The 13,436-nt window shown below is 31.7% G+C and overlaps 1 protein-coding gene across 2 annotated transcripts; it reads left to right on the top strand.

Annotated features, from left to right (window-relative positions):
* Positions 1 to 244: 244 nt before the first annotated feature.
* On the top strand, positions 245 to 5,135 carry LOC131162349 (large ribosomal subunit protein uL3). 2 transcript variants are annotated; one of them, XM_058118713.1, is made up of 6 exons: positions 245 to 378; positions 928 to 1,036; positions 1,839 to 1,949; positions 2,536 to 2,840; positions 4,008 to 4,417; positions 4,646 to 5,135. In XM_058118713.1, the coding sequence occupies exons 2-6, from the start codon at positions 952 to 954 to the stop codon at positions 4,902 to 4,904; spliced, it is 1,170 nt and encodes a 389-aa protein (XP_057974696.1). In that variant the 5' UTR covers positions 245 to 378; positions 928 to 951; the 3' UTR covers positions 4,905 to 5,135. The 2 variants fall into 2 exon arrangements, with proteins under 2 accessions (XP_057974696.1, XP_057974697.1); XM_058118714.1 differs by having other exon boundaries at positions 270 to 378; positions 941 to 1,036.
* The last annotated feature ends 8,301 nt before the right edge of the window (positions 5,136 to 13,436 follow it).

Here is a 13,436-nt window from a genome sequence, read left to right as displayed (position 1 = left end):
GATTTCGTGTCTTATAAATAATTTAAAACATGTTCTTTGATTATTTTTAATTTATTTTATATTTTTAAAATATATATTTTTTAAAAATCGGTCTATACTAAAAATTTATCAAAAATTATTTATAAAAAATTTAAAATATATGGAAAATATTGCCAAATCTATGCCTAAATATATGGTTGAATTTTGTAAATTGTAACAAAAAATTGAAATTTTATATTTCTCAACCGCGAGTGGGCGCACCTTACAATTATTGAAAAATATAGGGCACTTTATGTAATTTCAATCGCTATAAAACGCCAGCTAGGGTTTATCGAACATTTCCTGTGAGCAGGGTACTACGGCGCAAGAGGTGCATCCTCCTCGTTGCAGAAAGATCAGGTTCTCTCTCTCTCTCTCTCTCTCTCTCTCTCTCTCTCTCTCTCTCTCAACTGTAAACGATTGCATAGGTGCCTTCCTCATCTTCGTTTTGCATTAGTGTTATGTTTTATGCTGTTGACTCCAGGGCTATTTGTGCTGATCTCGACCTTGGACATGTGTAAATCGCAGATTTACTTGATAAAAGGAAATCATTTTTACTCTTTTCTAACGAATCTATCAATTTTTCACCATCTTTGTTATTCTTCATAAATATATATGTGAGTAGACAGATCTATGCAAATTTGTACTGTCTCATTTATATCGGGATGTTTCGCTAGTTATGTTTTAGTGACTTGTCTTTGCATTTTTATGAATTAAAGTTTGTGTAAAGCTCACATGTTGTCATTCTTTCAAGTGTAATGAATAGTTGTTAAACCGTAACTACTTGTTCTGTGTTTATGTTCTCTTAAGACCAACTTTTATTATTCTTTTTTCCGTGTTCTTTGAGATCATGTTATTAGCCTGTTACATACTCCTCATAATTGTGGATTTATGCTAAAACGAGCTCAGTTTAAATTTGAAGGTAGGAGGAAAATGTCTCACAGGAAGTTTGAGCATCCCAGGCATGGGTCACTTGGATTTCTTCCAAGGAAGCGAGCTTCTCGTCATAGGGGAAAAGGTATTTGGTAGCTTGCCATTAGTTATCTGAGACAGTATGCTTTTCTGATGTTAAAAATATTTTGTTTTGATTGGGGACGCATTTCTTAATGTTTAAATACTATATTTCTTAATGTTTAAATACTAATAAAATATATTGAAGGTGACAACTTCTTTGTATCTGATTTTTAAGAACATTTTCAGCTTGGAAAAATTTGTGGAAAAGCTCTATGTATTACCATTTTCTATTAGTGATAGTTATATACGCAAGAGATTTTGTTTGGTAATGGCAAATCATGTAACACTCATTTTATTAGAAGATGTTTCCATTAGACCTCCTTAGTTTTACTGTTTTAGAGTGGTGAGTTAACTAACAGATTACCTTTGTGTTGGTTTTGCGGATTTTGCCTGAGCATTTCTGCTATCATTCGAGGGAGCACCTGTTGCACAAGTAACACATAGCATCCTTTTAGCTTGAGTTTCTGTTATTGCCTTACCTTTGAATACATATAGTATCCTTTCGTTTTTTTTGGAAAGAGGTAAGAAGAATATAATAGGCTTAAAGGGATACAATGTATAGCAAGGTCTATAGGCCAGAAAGAACAAACAAAACAATCAATGCTAGAAAACACAATCTAGCTAGCCTTTTAGTCATATAAGAATTGCATCCTAAATTCCATTTTATAATACTGATGAATCTAGATGGTATCTACAATGCCTACTTGCATTTTTGCTGGTTGTTTATTTAGAACCTTTGAGCATTGTACTATATGTTATACATGTTTGTATAACTGATTGGGTATTCTTGTTTTGGGTTCCTGCAGTGAAGGCTTTTCCTAAAGATGACCCAACCAAGCCCTGCAAGCTTACAGCTTTTCTGGGTTACAAAGCTGGGATGACACATATTGTGAGGGAGGTCGAAAAACCTGGATCAAGTGAGCTACTTTCTGATTGATTCATCTCTATCCACAATGTACTGTTTAAGTAATGGAATAGTGGCTCCAAAATTGATATTTTTTGATATTTTAGTTCTGAAATTTTTTTTTTAAATTTCTTGGGTGGTGGTGTGTTTTAAATAGAAGCAGCAGGTTAAAAAATATGGCAATTCAGATGTATTTTGAGCAGAATGCTTTACTTGACTTCGTAACTTGATGAAAGCATCCCTCATTTATTCTTATTTTTTGAGATTTTTAAAAAATTTTTTTTACTGTATAACTTTTTAAAGTATGAGTCATCAGTTAGAAGTTTTCCTCCTTTTTCTTTTGGCTTGAGGCATTTCAGGCCATTTGCAAACGAATTTTTGTAGCATAAGTTATGTTTTGTTTGAGAATTTTTTGGGATCTGGATTAAGATCTAAACTATAGACAATGGAGTAATTTGTTAAGTTTGTTCTTGTTCTAGAGTAAAGATTTTGTTTGTATTGTTTTTAAATAACAAGTTCATATCCTGTCAAGGTCAAACTTTTCCTAGCTCGAGAATTTTCATTGGGGATACTATTTTTAATTATATTCATGTATTTAGAGCTTCACAAGAAGGAGACATGCGAAGCTGTGACAATTATTGAAACTCCTCCAATGGTCGTTGTTGGAGTCGTGGGTTATGTGAAGACTCCACGTGGCCTTCGCTCTTTGAACACCGTGTGGGCTCAGCATCTCAGTGAAGAAGTGAAACGTAGATTCTACAAGAACTGGTGCAAGTCCAAGAAGAAGGCTTTCACTAAATATTCAAAGCAGTATGAAACTGAAGAGGGGAAGAAAAGTATCCAAGCACAGCTAGAGAAAATAAAAAAATATGCATCTGTTGTTCGGGTTTTGGCGCACACTCAGGTGCTCAAGTTTTTACTCTGAATTGATGAAATAATTTCTCGTACTTCACAGATTAATTTATCCTTCTTATATGCTTCCACATTTTTTTCTTCATTTCATTCAAACAAGGAAGTATGATAATATGCTGCTCCTTTTGAAAGTTAAGGCAAAATGGAAACTGACATGATGCTTCTGGTTGTTTAATTCCCTTACTGAGCTCTATTTGCTTCTTTTTATCATGGGTTTTGAAGTACCAAAATAAGTTCTGTATATGAATTTGAATTTTGATCTTGCAACACTGATTTTTAAAACCATTAAATTTTTTTTAACAAGGTGGATGGAAGATTAGAATTCTCATAATTTTTTTATGATTATTGGATGTAATCCTTGGAGGCCAGAAATGAAAATTACAAACCAGAAATAGAAACTAAAACCAGAAAACAGGTTGTCGCAATGTTTATGTTGTGCACAGAATGTTTTAATTAACAAAAGTGGATTTTGGATGATAAAGCATTGTGACAACTAGAAATTTGAAAATTTATCTAGTTTCCTAAAATTTAGCAAACTTAGAAAACTTTAGAATTTGATTGCATATTTATCCTTTGATCTAATGACAATTAATAATATGCTTAAAACAATGGGAATGCAAAAGAATGCAAATTAAGGGCATTATTATCAAAATTGGAAATATTTATCAGTATTTTGCATAATTGTTATATTTCAAACTCAATTTTTATGTTTATGTTTCTTTTGAGAAGCTTATCAAGCTGTTATTATCATCATTGATCTACTGTTTGCAGCTGTGTGTTCATGCTCGACTTACCATAGAGAAATAGAGTGAAACATTGGTAAATATTAAATACTGATCATATGGCAAGCTCATTGACGGAAATCGATAAAGCCCTTATCTTTAAGTGATGCAGAAGTTGATCTTAAAATGAAGTCTTAAAAATAGCACTATTTTCCTAGAACTGAATTAAAGATTTTTTTAATAGTTTAAACTAGGTTCATTTTGGGAGAAGTTTCCTATGAATCATGGGGATGCCTTTACATTAATTTGAACTCTACACCAATTATTGGAATCAAGAAGATCTTTTGCTTTCAGTTAACAATTCATGTCATCAATTTTGGCATCTTTCAATCTTTACATGTTCCTTACTGATACATTTTTGCTTATCATTTTTATAGATTAAGAAAATGAAGGGACTGAAGCAGAAGAAAGCACACCTGATGGAGATCCAGGTCAATGGTGGGACAGTTGCTCAGAAAGTTGATTATGCCTATAGTTTCTTTGAGAAGCAAATCCCTGTGGATGCTATTTTCCAGAAGGATGAGATGATTGACATCATTGGTGTAACCAAGGGTAAAGGGTATGAAGGTGTTGTCACTCGTTGGGGTGTCACCCGGCTTCCCCGTAAGACTCACAGGGGTCTTCGGAAGGTGGCATGTATTGGCGCCTGGCACCCTGCGAGAGTGTCGTTCACAGTTGCTAGGGCTGGTCAGAATGGATATCACCATCGTACTGAAATGAACAAGAAGGTTTATAAGCTTGGCAAGGCTGGGCAGGAGTCTCACACTGCCATCACTGAGTTTGACAGGTTAGTATTGCATTGTCATGGTGCTCTGTTTATTCCAGAGGTTGCAGGACTTCCTAATAGCTAATATGAGTCTGCTACTGAGATTCATATTCAAAATGCACTTTATCTTCTAGTGAATCTTAAAAAATTATTGATCTACTGTCCAGTTTGATTTTATATGATTTGCATTTTATTGTGAATGCAAATGGTGGTTTTTGTTTTCTCACTAAAAAATGGATGGTAAACCAGGACTGAGAAAGATATCACTCCTATGGGTGGCTTCCCTCACTATGGTGTTGTAAAGGAAGATTACTTGTTAATCAAGGGATGCTGTGTTGGGCCCAAAAAGAGGGTTGTTACTATTCGCCAATCCCTGCTCAAGCAGACATCTCGTTTGGCCCTTGAGGACATCAAACTCAAGTTCATTGATACGTCCTCAAAGTTTGGGCATGGCCGCTTCCAGACCACACAGGAAAAACAGAAGTTCTATGGACGGCTGAAGGCATAATAGTAGTTTATGAAATGTTTTTGAAGCAGTTCTTTCGGTTTATGCTTACTGCGCATGATTTTGGATGCTTGAATTTTGAGAAGTCAGAACAGTTTTGGTGCAAGTTTTTGTTTCTTGGGATATTTGAACTGCAAAGCATGCAGATTTCATTACTTGTATGTTTTGTTGGTTTGTGCTCTTAACTGTTTGTGGTTTGAATCACATGCGATTCTAGTTGACATTTAGTGACAATCATGCGTGAATTGCTCCTCGTTCTGGGTTCTGTTTTGTCAAATTTTTTGTTTTCAGTTTTCACATTTGGTTATTTTTTTGTTTTTGTTTTGTTTTTTGTTTTTTGATTTGGTAAGCTAGCTTTCTTCTTGCGACTGTTGCAGTTGGTTGTGAGAATAGTTGTGGGGAGGCAGCTTTTTCTGTTTGCTTCGCTTTCGTTGTAGCTTTATGCATTTTTACCCGTTTGCTTCGTTGTTGCTTGTGCCTGTTTTCCCTATGAACCCTGCTTAGAGTATCTGAGGACAAGTGCAGATTAATCTATAAAAGCTATTCCATTTTTGTATTTAAAGAATGTTAGTATTGCATTGTGATAATTTTGTTTCTAGGTACATGGAGTTATTGTTTTATGTGGTCAGCTTATATAATTCTCACACTCTAAAGCTTAATCAAATTATTAGGTTTTAAAATTTGGGTCATTTTTAATTGGTGGTTATCTATTTTAACTAAACAATTGTTGAAATTTTACGAAACTTGAATTTAAATAATTCTTTAAAATGTGAGGTCGGGCAGTCTGATATAGTTGCTTTCTTCATATTAACTGAAGAAATGTTTATTCCCCGTAGAATGTAATGTAATATTTTTTTATATATGCGTTTCAAATTAGGTATGTAAAATATATTATGGTGTTGGATTTAGATTTTTTTTAAAATATAATATAAAATTATTTTCTGTTTGTTTAAATTCATATAAATTTAAATATAGGGACAGAAATAATGTGGTGTTGGTAAATTTTGATGTTTTAATTTTCAAACTAGCAAATTTACTGAAGTTTAGTTTTGCTGAGTTCGATGGAATTGCATTTGCTTGATAAATTTGTGTATTTGTAGAAAAAAAAAAAAAAAATCTTGGGACTGTTTAGTTGTTGAAATTAATTTTTATTTTTTTAAAATTACAATTTTACCAGCTAAATTTTTAATTTATATTTATATACAAAAACTAAAAAATAATACAAAGTTTAGGTACTATTTGCTTAGGGAAATAGATTTATTATTTATTTTGAGTTTTTTGAATGATTATAGAATGCCACGTTATTTTTTGAATCCTTTTACTTTCGGGAGTTGGGAAAATATTTTTATCGTTTTTAATTTTTTTTTTTAAATGATTTAGTGTATGGGTTCAATCTTGAATTTGAATTTTGACTTTTTCAAACATAAAATTAATAATTTTTGGAAATTAAAAAAGTTTATTTTTGTAATTATTTTGAAAATTTTAAAAATAGAAAACAAAAAGTGTTTCGCATGAACTATATTTTTAATTTTTTGATACAAATCTTGAAAAATTTTAAAATAAGTTGAACTTTTATGTTTCTTTAAAAAATTTTAAATATAAAAAATAAAAATGTTTTTTACAATTCTTTTGATTGTAATATTTAAAATTTTCAATTTTCAGTTAAATAAAAATAATTTTTAATTTTAATAGTATTTGATAAAAAATGTAATGGAAGATGAATTTTCTTTCATTTTTTTTTTATTTTTCTTTTCTCCAAAAAGAATTTTCAATCTACACAATATCCTAATAATTCCTTTTATATTTTATTAGAATTTAGTTGGATTTTCATCGTCTTAGTTGTTCTTGATTTTTATTTTTAGCTTCTTTACATATTAATCTTACAAAAGATGGGCGCCAGTAAATTTAAATTTATATAAATTTGGCCACAATATAATATAAAAATTTCTTCCAAATATACATAGTTTAAATTTAAATCCTTAAAATTTTATAGTCCCAAATATTACCAAAGTGAGAATCACTCTGCCTAGATTTCTGTTGTTATGTTTCATCCTAAATCTAGCTATTATTATTATTATTATTATTATTATTATTATGAAAAATTTTGGGAGTTACAAACTTAAAATTCTTAAAATTAAAAAAAAATTACTAAAAATTATTTTATTTTATAAGTATTCCTATCCTATATTTGAAAAAAAAGTTTTTGGATTTAGATTTTTGAGTAGATTTTGAACAGAATTGAATTCAACTTGTATTTTATGATATTCTAATCTATAATTCAAAAACATGACATGAACTTTGAGAAAAATAAAAATCTAAAAAACAGAGCTAGTTAAGTATAAACTATAAAAATTCAATATCATCCTTTTTATCTAAAGGATTCAATAAATTTGATTGGAATATTACAAAATCAAAATTTTCACGAAATTCATTTAAAGGTTTAGTACTAAAACCAAAATATCCCTACATTCCAATCAAATAATTTTTCTTGTACTAGAAATGATCCCCCTCTATGTTTTTCTAGTAAAAAAAAAATTGTCTCATAAAATTTTATTATAGTTTTGTAATTTGTTTCTTAAATTGATAAAATAATTGAGCTAAAAATTTTCTTAATTACTATTAATAATTGAATTAATAATTTTAGAGGTCATTAATTATATTTTTTGTTATTAAAATGTAATTTAATTTTTTTAAATAATAACTAAAATTTTTCATAATTACTATTATTTAATAACTAAATTAATAATTTTAGCAATCATTAAAAGTTTATTATATTTTTGCAGTTTAATTTTTTAATTTAAAATTTTAATTATTATTAATAATGAAGTAATATTTAATAGTGAGTGAATGAATAATTTTTACAATTGTTGTTAATAAATGAATTAAATCATGAGTTAATAAATAAAATATAATTTTATAATTTAGTTTTTATTAAAAAATGAATTTTATTGATAACCTAAAACCTAACGTAAACATATATATAAAAATATATAGTAACATAATTAATATAATAACATGTATGACATATATCTACCAGTTTTAGTTATATGTCCATATCCAAATTCCTATTATATTAAATGAGTGAAATCTCAAAGAATTCTACGATCCAGTGTATTATGCACTAAATACATGTATATAAATATTAAGTATAAATATTACAAAAATATTTGATTTTTGACTTGCAAATTCTTTCATTCGTGTGGAATTGAAAATTCTCATGTCTGGTTCTGTAGTAGAGATAGAATTGTGAGAAACAACCATTCACTATAACACCAAAAGAACCATATTCCGTAAACAACATAGAGGAAGAATGAAGGAAATATCTTATTGGGTAATTGTATTTGTTTTGGTAAATATGCTCTTTAGGCACTAGAACCCACTTGGATCACATCTAGACAAATAGAAGCAGGACGACAAACAATGATATGTAATGCACGCCGTAGCGGAAATATTGTGTTGGCTTTTTGAGTCCGATCCTTGGTTTTGATAATGAAAAACTGCAAGTTACTTATGTGTGTGTTTAGTGATTGAACATGTTATAATTTAACACTCACATAAGAGGTTTGAGATGGACGTCAGACGGAGCTCAAAGAAAACATCATTTGAAATATTCCATGAAGAAGGAAGAGCAAAAGAAGAAGAAGAAGAAGAAGAAAGACACGTTTTTATTTGTATATGCATTTTAATTTTTATATTTTGGACTGTAATAAATGTATGCATCCTGCATGGTATGTCTTAATACTCAGATAGACCTTACAATTGACTTTAGTCGACCTTTGGTTGACCGACGCTAGGTTTTTAGTCTAAATTAAAAAGCCTAAACCGTAAACTGACCCTAGGTCCTTACACAAGCACTTAGGATTATCCCCTTTATCATATATGCAATCAGGGGTATCTTATGGTCTAAATATATGACTTAGGTTTTAAATTGACCTGGCTTCAGGCGACCGAACCTTGGAATTGAAAATGCCTTGGTTGACCGAATGTAGGGATAGTCAAATAGTTGACCTGACTTCGGGAGACCGAACCAAAATGAATTGAGTGTTCTCGGTCGACTGAACTTTTAATGCTGACTTTTCCACCTTCTCTAGGCACTCGAACTTCATGTTCATTTTCACCTTGGTCAACCGAATTGGCAATTCGATAAACCGAACTTAGAGTCAGGCGACTAAACCTTGAGTATGTTGGAAAATCGTCTAATTCAGCCACCCGAACCTGTCCTCGGGCACCCGAAAGTGAAAAATACACTTTTCTTTATGTGCCTGTTCGGGCGATCGAATCTTTCGAGTTGCCAATTTTTAACTGAGGTAATTAAGGTTAAAACTTAATTAAAACATTTCCAAAATTCCCAAAAGGTCCCCAATGGTCATATTTTTCAGAAAAATTATAAATACCCCTTCATTTGTCAAAGTTAGCAACTTTGATTAACCAAAATTTTTCTCTAATTTTATCCTAGTCAAAGTTCCCCCAAAACATATTTTTATTGCAAAAATCTTTTTTATGGGACAAATCTTATACTTTCCCAACACTCTTTGTTATGTTTTTTTGAAAATTTGATTGGGCTTTATTTTATCAAAGTGCATTTACTCTCACTTAAACTCACACCTTTAGAAAATCATTTTAAGAGTAAATCTTTGAATTTCTCCCGTTTATTTGGTTGATAAATATTTTTGGACAAAATGTTTTATAGAGTTTAAATATTTAAGTGTTTATCATATACATCTTTTGAAAGATTGAAAATATCATTTTTAGAAACACACCCTTACTTTACTGAGCATTAATTTCATATCATATTAGAGTGTGCATGTCTTATTGAGCTTAATGTGTACATCTTTGCTTATATTTTCAAAAGCATGTTTTATGTACAAATTTTTTTTTAAATATATCGGTTGGGTTCAGATCGGAATTGAACTGGGGAGTCTCAGCCCTGTAAGTGTGAGATACACGTGTATGTAGGCATATTGCTTATTCAGTTTTACATACACGACCATAATTAAAATGGGATATGATATGTGGTGAATCGGCGAAATGTTAAAATTAGCCGAAAAGTTTTAAAACCCAATTCACCCCCCTCTTGGGATCACACCAAGTGCAACATGTTGGGAAAGTAACAAGACAACTAGCACAGCGGATAAATTTTTCCCAAAAATTAAATTTGTGACGAGCAAAATAACCAACCAACAATAATAATAAATCACATTCCACAATACGAACACCACGATTTTTAACGTGGAAAACCCCTCCAATATGAAGGGTAAAAGCCACGGGACCTATGAGACCCAATAAAATTTTCACTATAATAGAGGCAAAAATACAGCAGTACAATCACAAAAAATGCTCACAAATTTAGAGAAAAAAGGATTCCAAAAAGAATCACGATAAAATAAGAATGAGTGGAAAGAAGTCACTCGAACACAGTTACAGTCAATACTACAAAATCAGGTCCTCCAAAACTTTGAAATAGATCTCTACTGTCCAGATCGAAGGTCGACAAACCCTGAACGTGCTCTCCAAATTTCAACAAAATCGGATCACAAAAGACTTTCCGATTGTCAAATTGATGAAGACCGCACAATGCCTCACACACTGTTACACATACTATTTCACACACTTTGCAACACTCAAATTTTTTTTTTTTTTCTGTGTCTGCTGCGACGCCTCACACACATTGCCATTTTTAATTTTGCCCTAATGGGCTTCAACCCACATGGGCTTCCATTTTTTTTTTCTTATGTGGGCTAAATGATTACGCTCCAAAGTTGCGTAATTATGCATTTAAATTCATGCATTAAAGATCATAATTTTAATTAAATGTACAATTTTGTCTAATATTTTAATCATTGAGCTCACCCGATAATTTTAAGATAATTGCCCTATTTGTTACCGAACATTTATGGACACTTGTGTTTGATTATTGCAGGATAATTTTTGGACATTAAATTTGAAATTAGAATGTACGCGGGTCGTGAGCATGAAGAGGTGTTGTGTACGTGAGGCGGAGTCCAAATCAAGACCATGAGCATCTGGGATTTTCATGAACATTTAAAGGTTAATTTTCGGAAGTCGAGCCATGCACGCAAAGAGAGGCCATTTTCGACACTACTTTGTAATTTATGCGTAACTCTCTCATCCAACCTCTAATTTAGATGATTAAAAATGATATAAAAAGATAAGAGAACCCTCTACAACTTTCATGTTTTGCGTTTTGAGAAATACTAGCTGCATCAAGGTTGAAATCGGACGTGAAGTTACCATACGCTGTTTTATGGACTATTTCAAAATTACTTCGTAATCTATGCATAACTTTCTCGTCTGAGATCCAATCGAGATAATTCAAAATGTTATGGAATTCTGAGGAAATTCTATACAACTTTCGTGTTTTGAGTTTGGAGAGTTATGGGCTGTAGGAAGGTCAAAATTGGGCTTGTGTGCTAGGAAATAAAAAAAAAGGAAAAAAGAAGAAACAAGAAAAGAAATAAAAAAAAATGAAGTGGGCTGCATAGGATTGAAAAGAAGATATGAGCAGCAGCCGTAGAAGAGACACAACACACAAACAACAAGGGTGGTTGGCGGTACGCTGAAAAATTAAGATCTTTTCGGGAACTGAAAAGTGGCGAACAACGGTAGTGCTAGTGGTTTTCACGGTGTGCTATGGCGTTGCTGTGGGTGTTGTTTTGTCTTCTACTCTCCAAATAAAAGAATGTGTTGACTCTATGAGTCTAATCCTATTTTAATAATGACAAATCACTTAATATTTGTTCTGTGCATTGAGATTGTGAATAGGAATATTCTTTAGCATGCATGAAAGGTGAATGAGTCATGGAAGCCACGAGAAGTAAAGCATATACACCTGGCATAGCCCATGGAACTAAAAGCGAAGAAGGATGAAGGAACAAGCTTCTAGTTGAAGACTTTAATGGGAATTGGTATCTAGATTTGATGTATTTACATGTCACATGATATATTTTGAAGCTCAATTACATCTTAGACTGACCTTAGGACTCATGCATCTTGTGAAATATTTATTTGAAATAGTTCTAAGTTGATATGAATTTTTAAGGCAGATTATTAGAGACCTCGTCAACGACCTTGGTTTCGTCGATGAACATATGAGTCCACTCGGTGACGAACACATTGTCTCGTTGGCGAGGAAATAACGAGAGCATTAAAATTTCAAACAGGGCTCTTGTCGACAAACTCATAGCATCGTCGACAAATGAGTGTTATACACTTGCCGACGAACTTACCCACTCGTCGACGAATGTCGGGGCGTTGACTTATGTTTTAGTGCGGACACGGACGTAAAACCCTTATTTTTTCATGATTCGACGACCAGGATTAAATATGAGAGTGAGAACATTATTTAAACACATCCTAAACCCTAGAGACACAAGGAGACACATGTTAGAGAGACTAATCTGGTGATCTTGTACCAAGTGAGCCTCCACTCAAAAACTTTGCCAATACTCTATTGCGTTCATACTCTTTGGGCAAATCAACTCAGCTTTTCAATCTACACATTTTGTAAGAGATCCTTGTTGATTGAGGTTTGATAGACTAGTGATTGTTTGTGGCATCAATATATATATAATTCTCTATCTTTCTTGCTCATATATATATGATTTTTATTGACAAGCAAAATCCGTGGGTTATTACTTGATAAGTTTTATTTGAGAAAGGATTTTTGCTAAAAGGTTGAATATTTGTGATATTTAAGGTTATACTTCTATTTAAAGATTTGATATTTGGTTATTGCGAAAACTATTTGTTTGGAAAATTCTCAGAGCGTCTAAATACATATTCTTGAGGAATGTCCTTTAAATATAGAGTTTAAGTCTTTGGAAAATTAAAGTCATATTTTTATTTAAAGATTTGATCTTGCAAAAATTTGATAGCAAGAATGTAGATCCACTTATTATTCAAGTTTATTTTAAAAGGATCTTGTTTTATATTCTTGCTTAAAGCATTTGAAAATCAAACCCTAAGTTCTCCAAAGTATTTATTTGTGAAAATTATTTTTTTGGGAGATATTGATTAAAGGGTAGATTTGTGAAGCGTCTAATTATTAACATAAAGATCATATTGGTACATACACATTGAGCTTCAAGCATTTATCATATGATTATGTGTTAGGATTTATCGTGTACTCACTAGCTTTGTGTAGAAGCATTTGAGTTATTTTGCAGAAATTGTTATTCCATTTTGTATACATGGTTCAGGTTGTGAATCGGAATTAAGGAGGAAGCTATGCCTCTTGTAAGCAGCAGGTTGCAAGGGAAGCTCTGTCCCAGTTAAAGGAGTAGATTATTTAGTGGAATCCTTGAGTGGGTTATTCAAGGCGAGGACGTAGGTTGGGGTAGGCCGAACCTCGTAAAATCGAGTTTGCATCTCTCTTACCCTTACCTCTATTTAATTTCCATGTAATCATATTGTGTATGTGTTGATAAATTTGTGAATGATTGAATAATTGGGTAATATTGCATGCTTGATAAAGACACACATAAAATTACTCATTGGGTTGATTAATTTAAATAT

The sequence above is a fragment of the Malania oleifera genome, chromosome 8 (genome assembly GCF_029873635.1).
Source record: "Malania oleifera isolate guangnan ecotype guangnan chromosome 8, ASM2987363v1, whole genome shotgun sequence".
Classification (NCBI taxonomy): domain Eukaryota; kingdom Viridiplantae; phylum Streptophyta; class Magnoliopsida; order Santalales; family Ximeniaceae; genus Malania; species Malania oleifera.
This window is presented reverse-complemented; position numbering and strand designations above follow the sequence as displayed.

What these genes read in the sequence shown, in the direction of transcription:
- LOC131162349 (XM_058118713.1), top strand. Translation starts at nt 952, where the DNA reads ATGTCTCACAGGAAGTTTGAGCATCCCAGGCATGGGTCACTTGGATTT. An exon ending in TTCTCGTCATAGGGGAAAAG is followed by an intron (nt 1,037 to 1,838) that starts GTATTTGGTAGC and finishes GGGTTCCTGCAG; the next exon opens with TGAAGGCTTTTCCTAAAGAT. An exon ending in GGGTTTTGGCGCACACTCAG is followed by an intron (nt 2,841 to 4,007) that starts GTGCTCAAGTTT and finishes TCATTTTTATAG; the next exon opens with ATTAAGAAAATGAAGGGACT.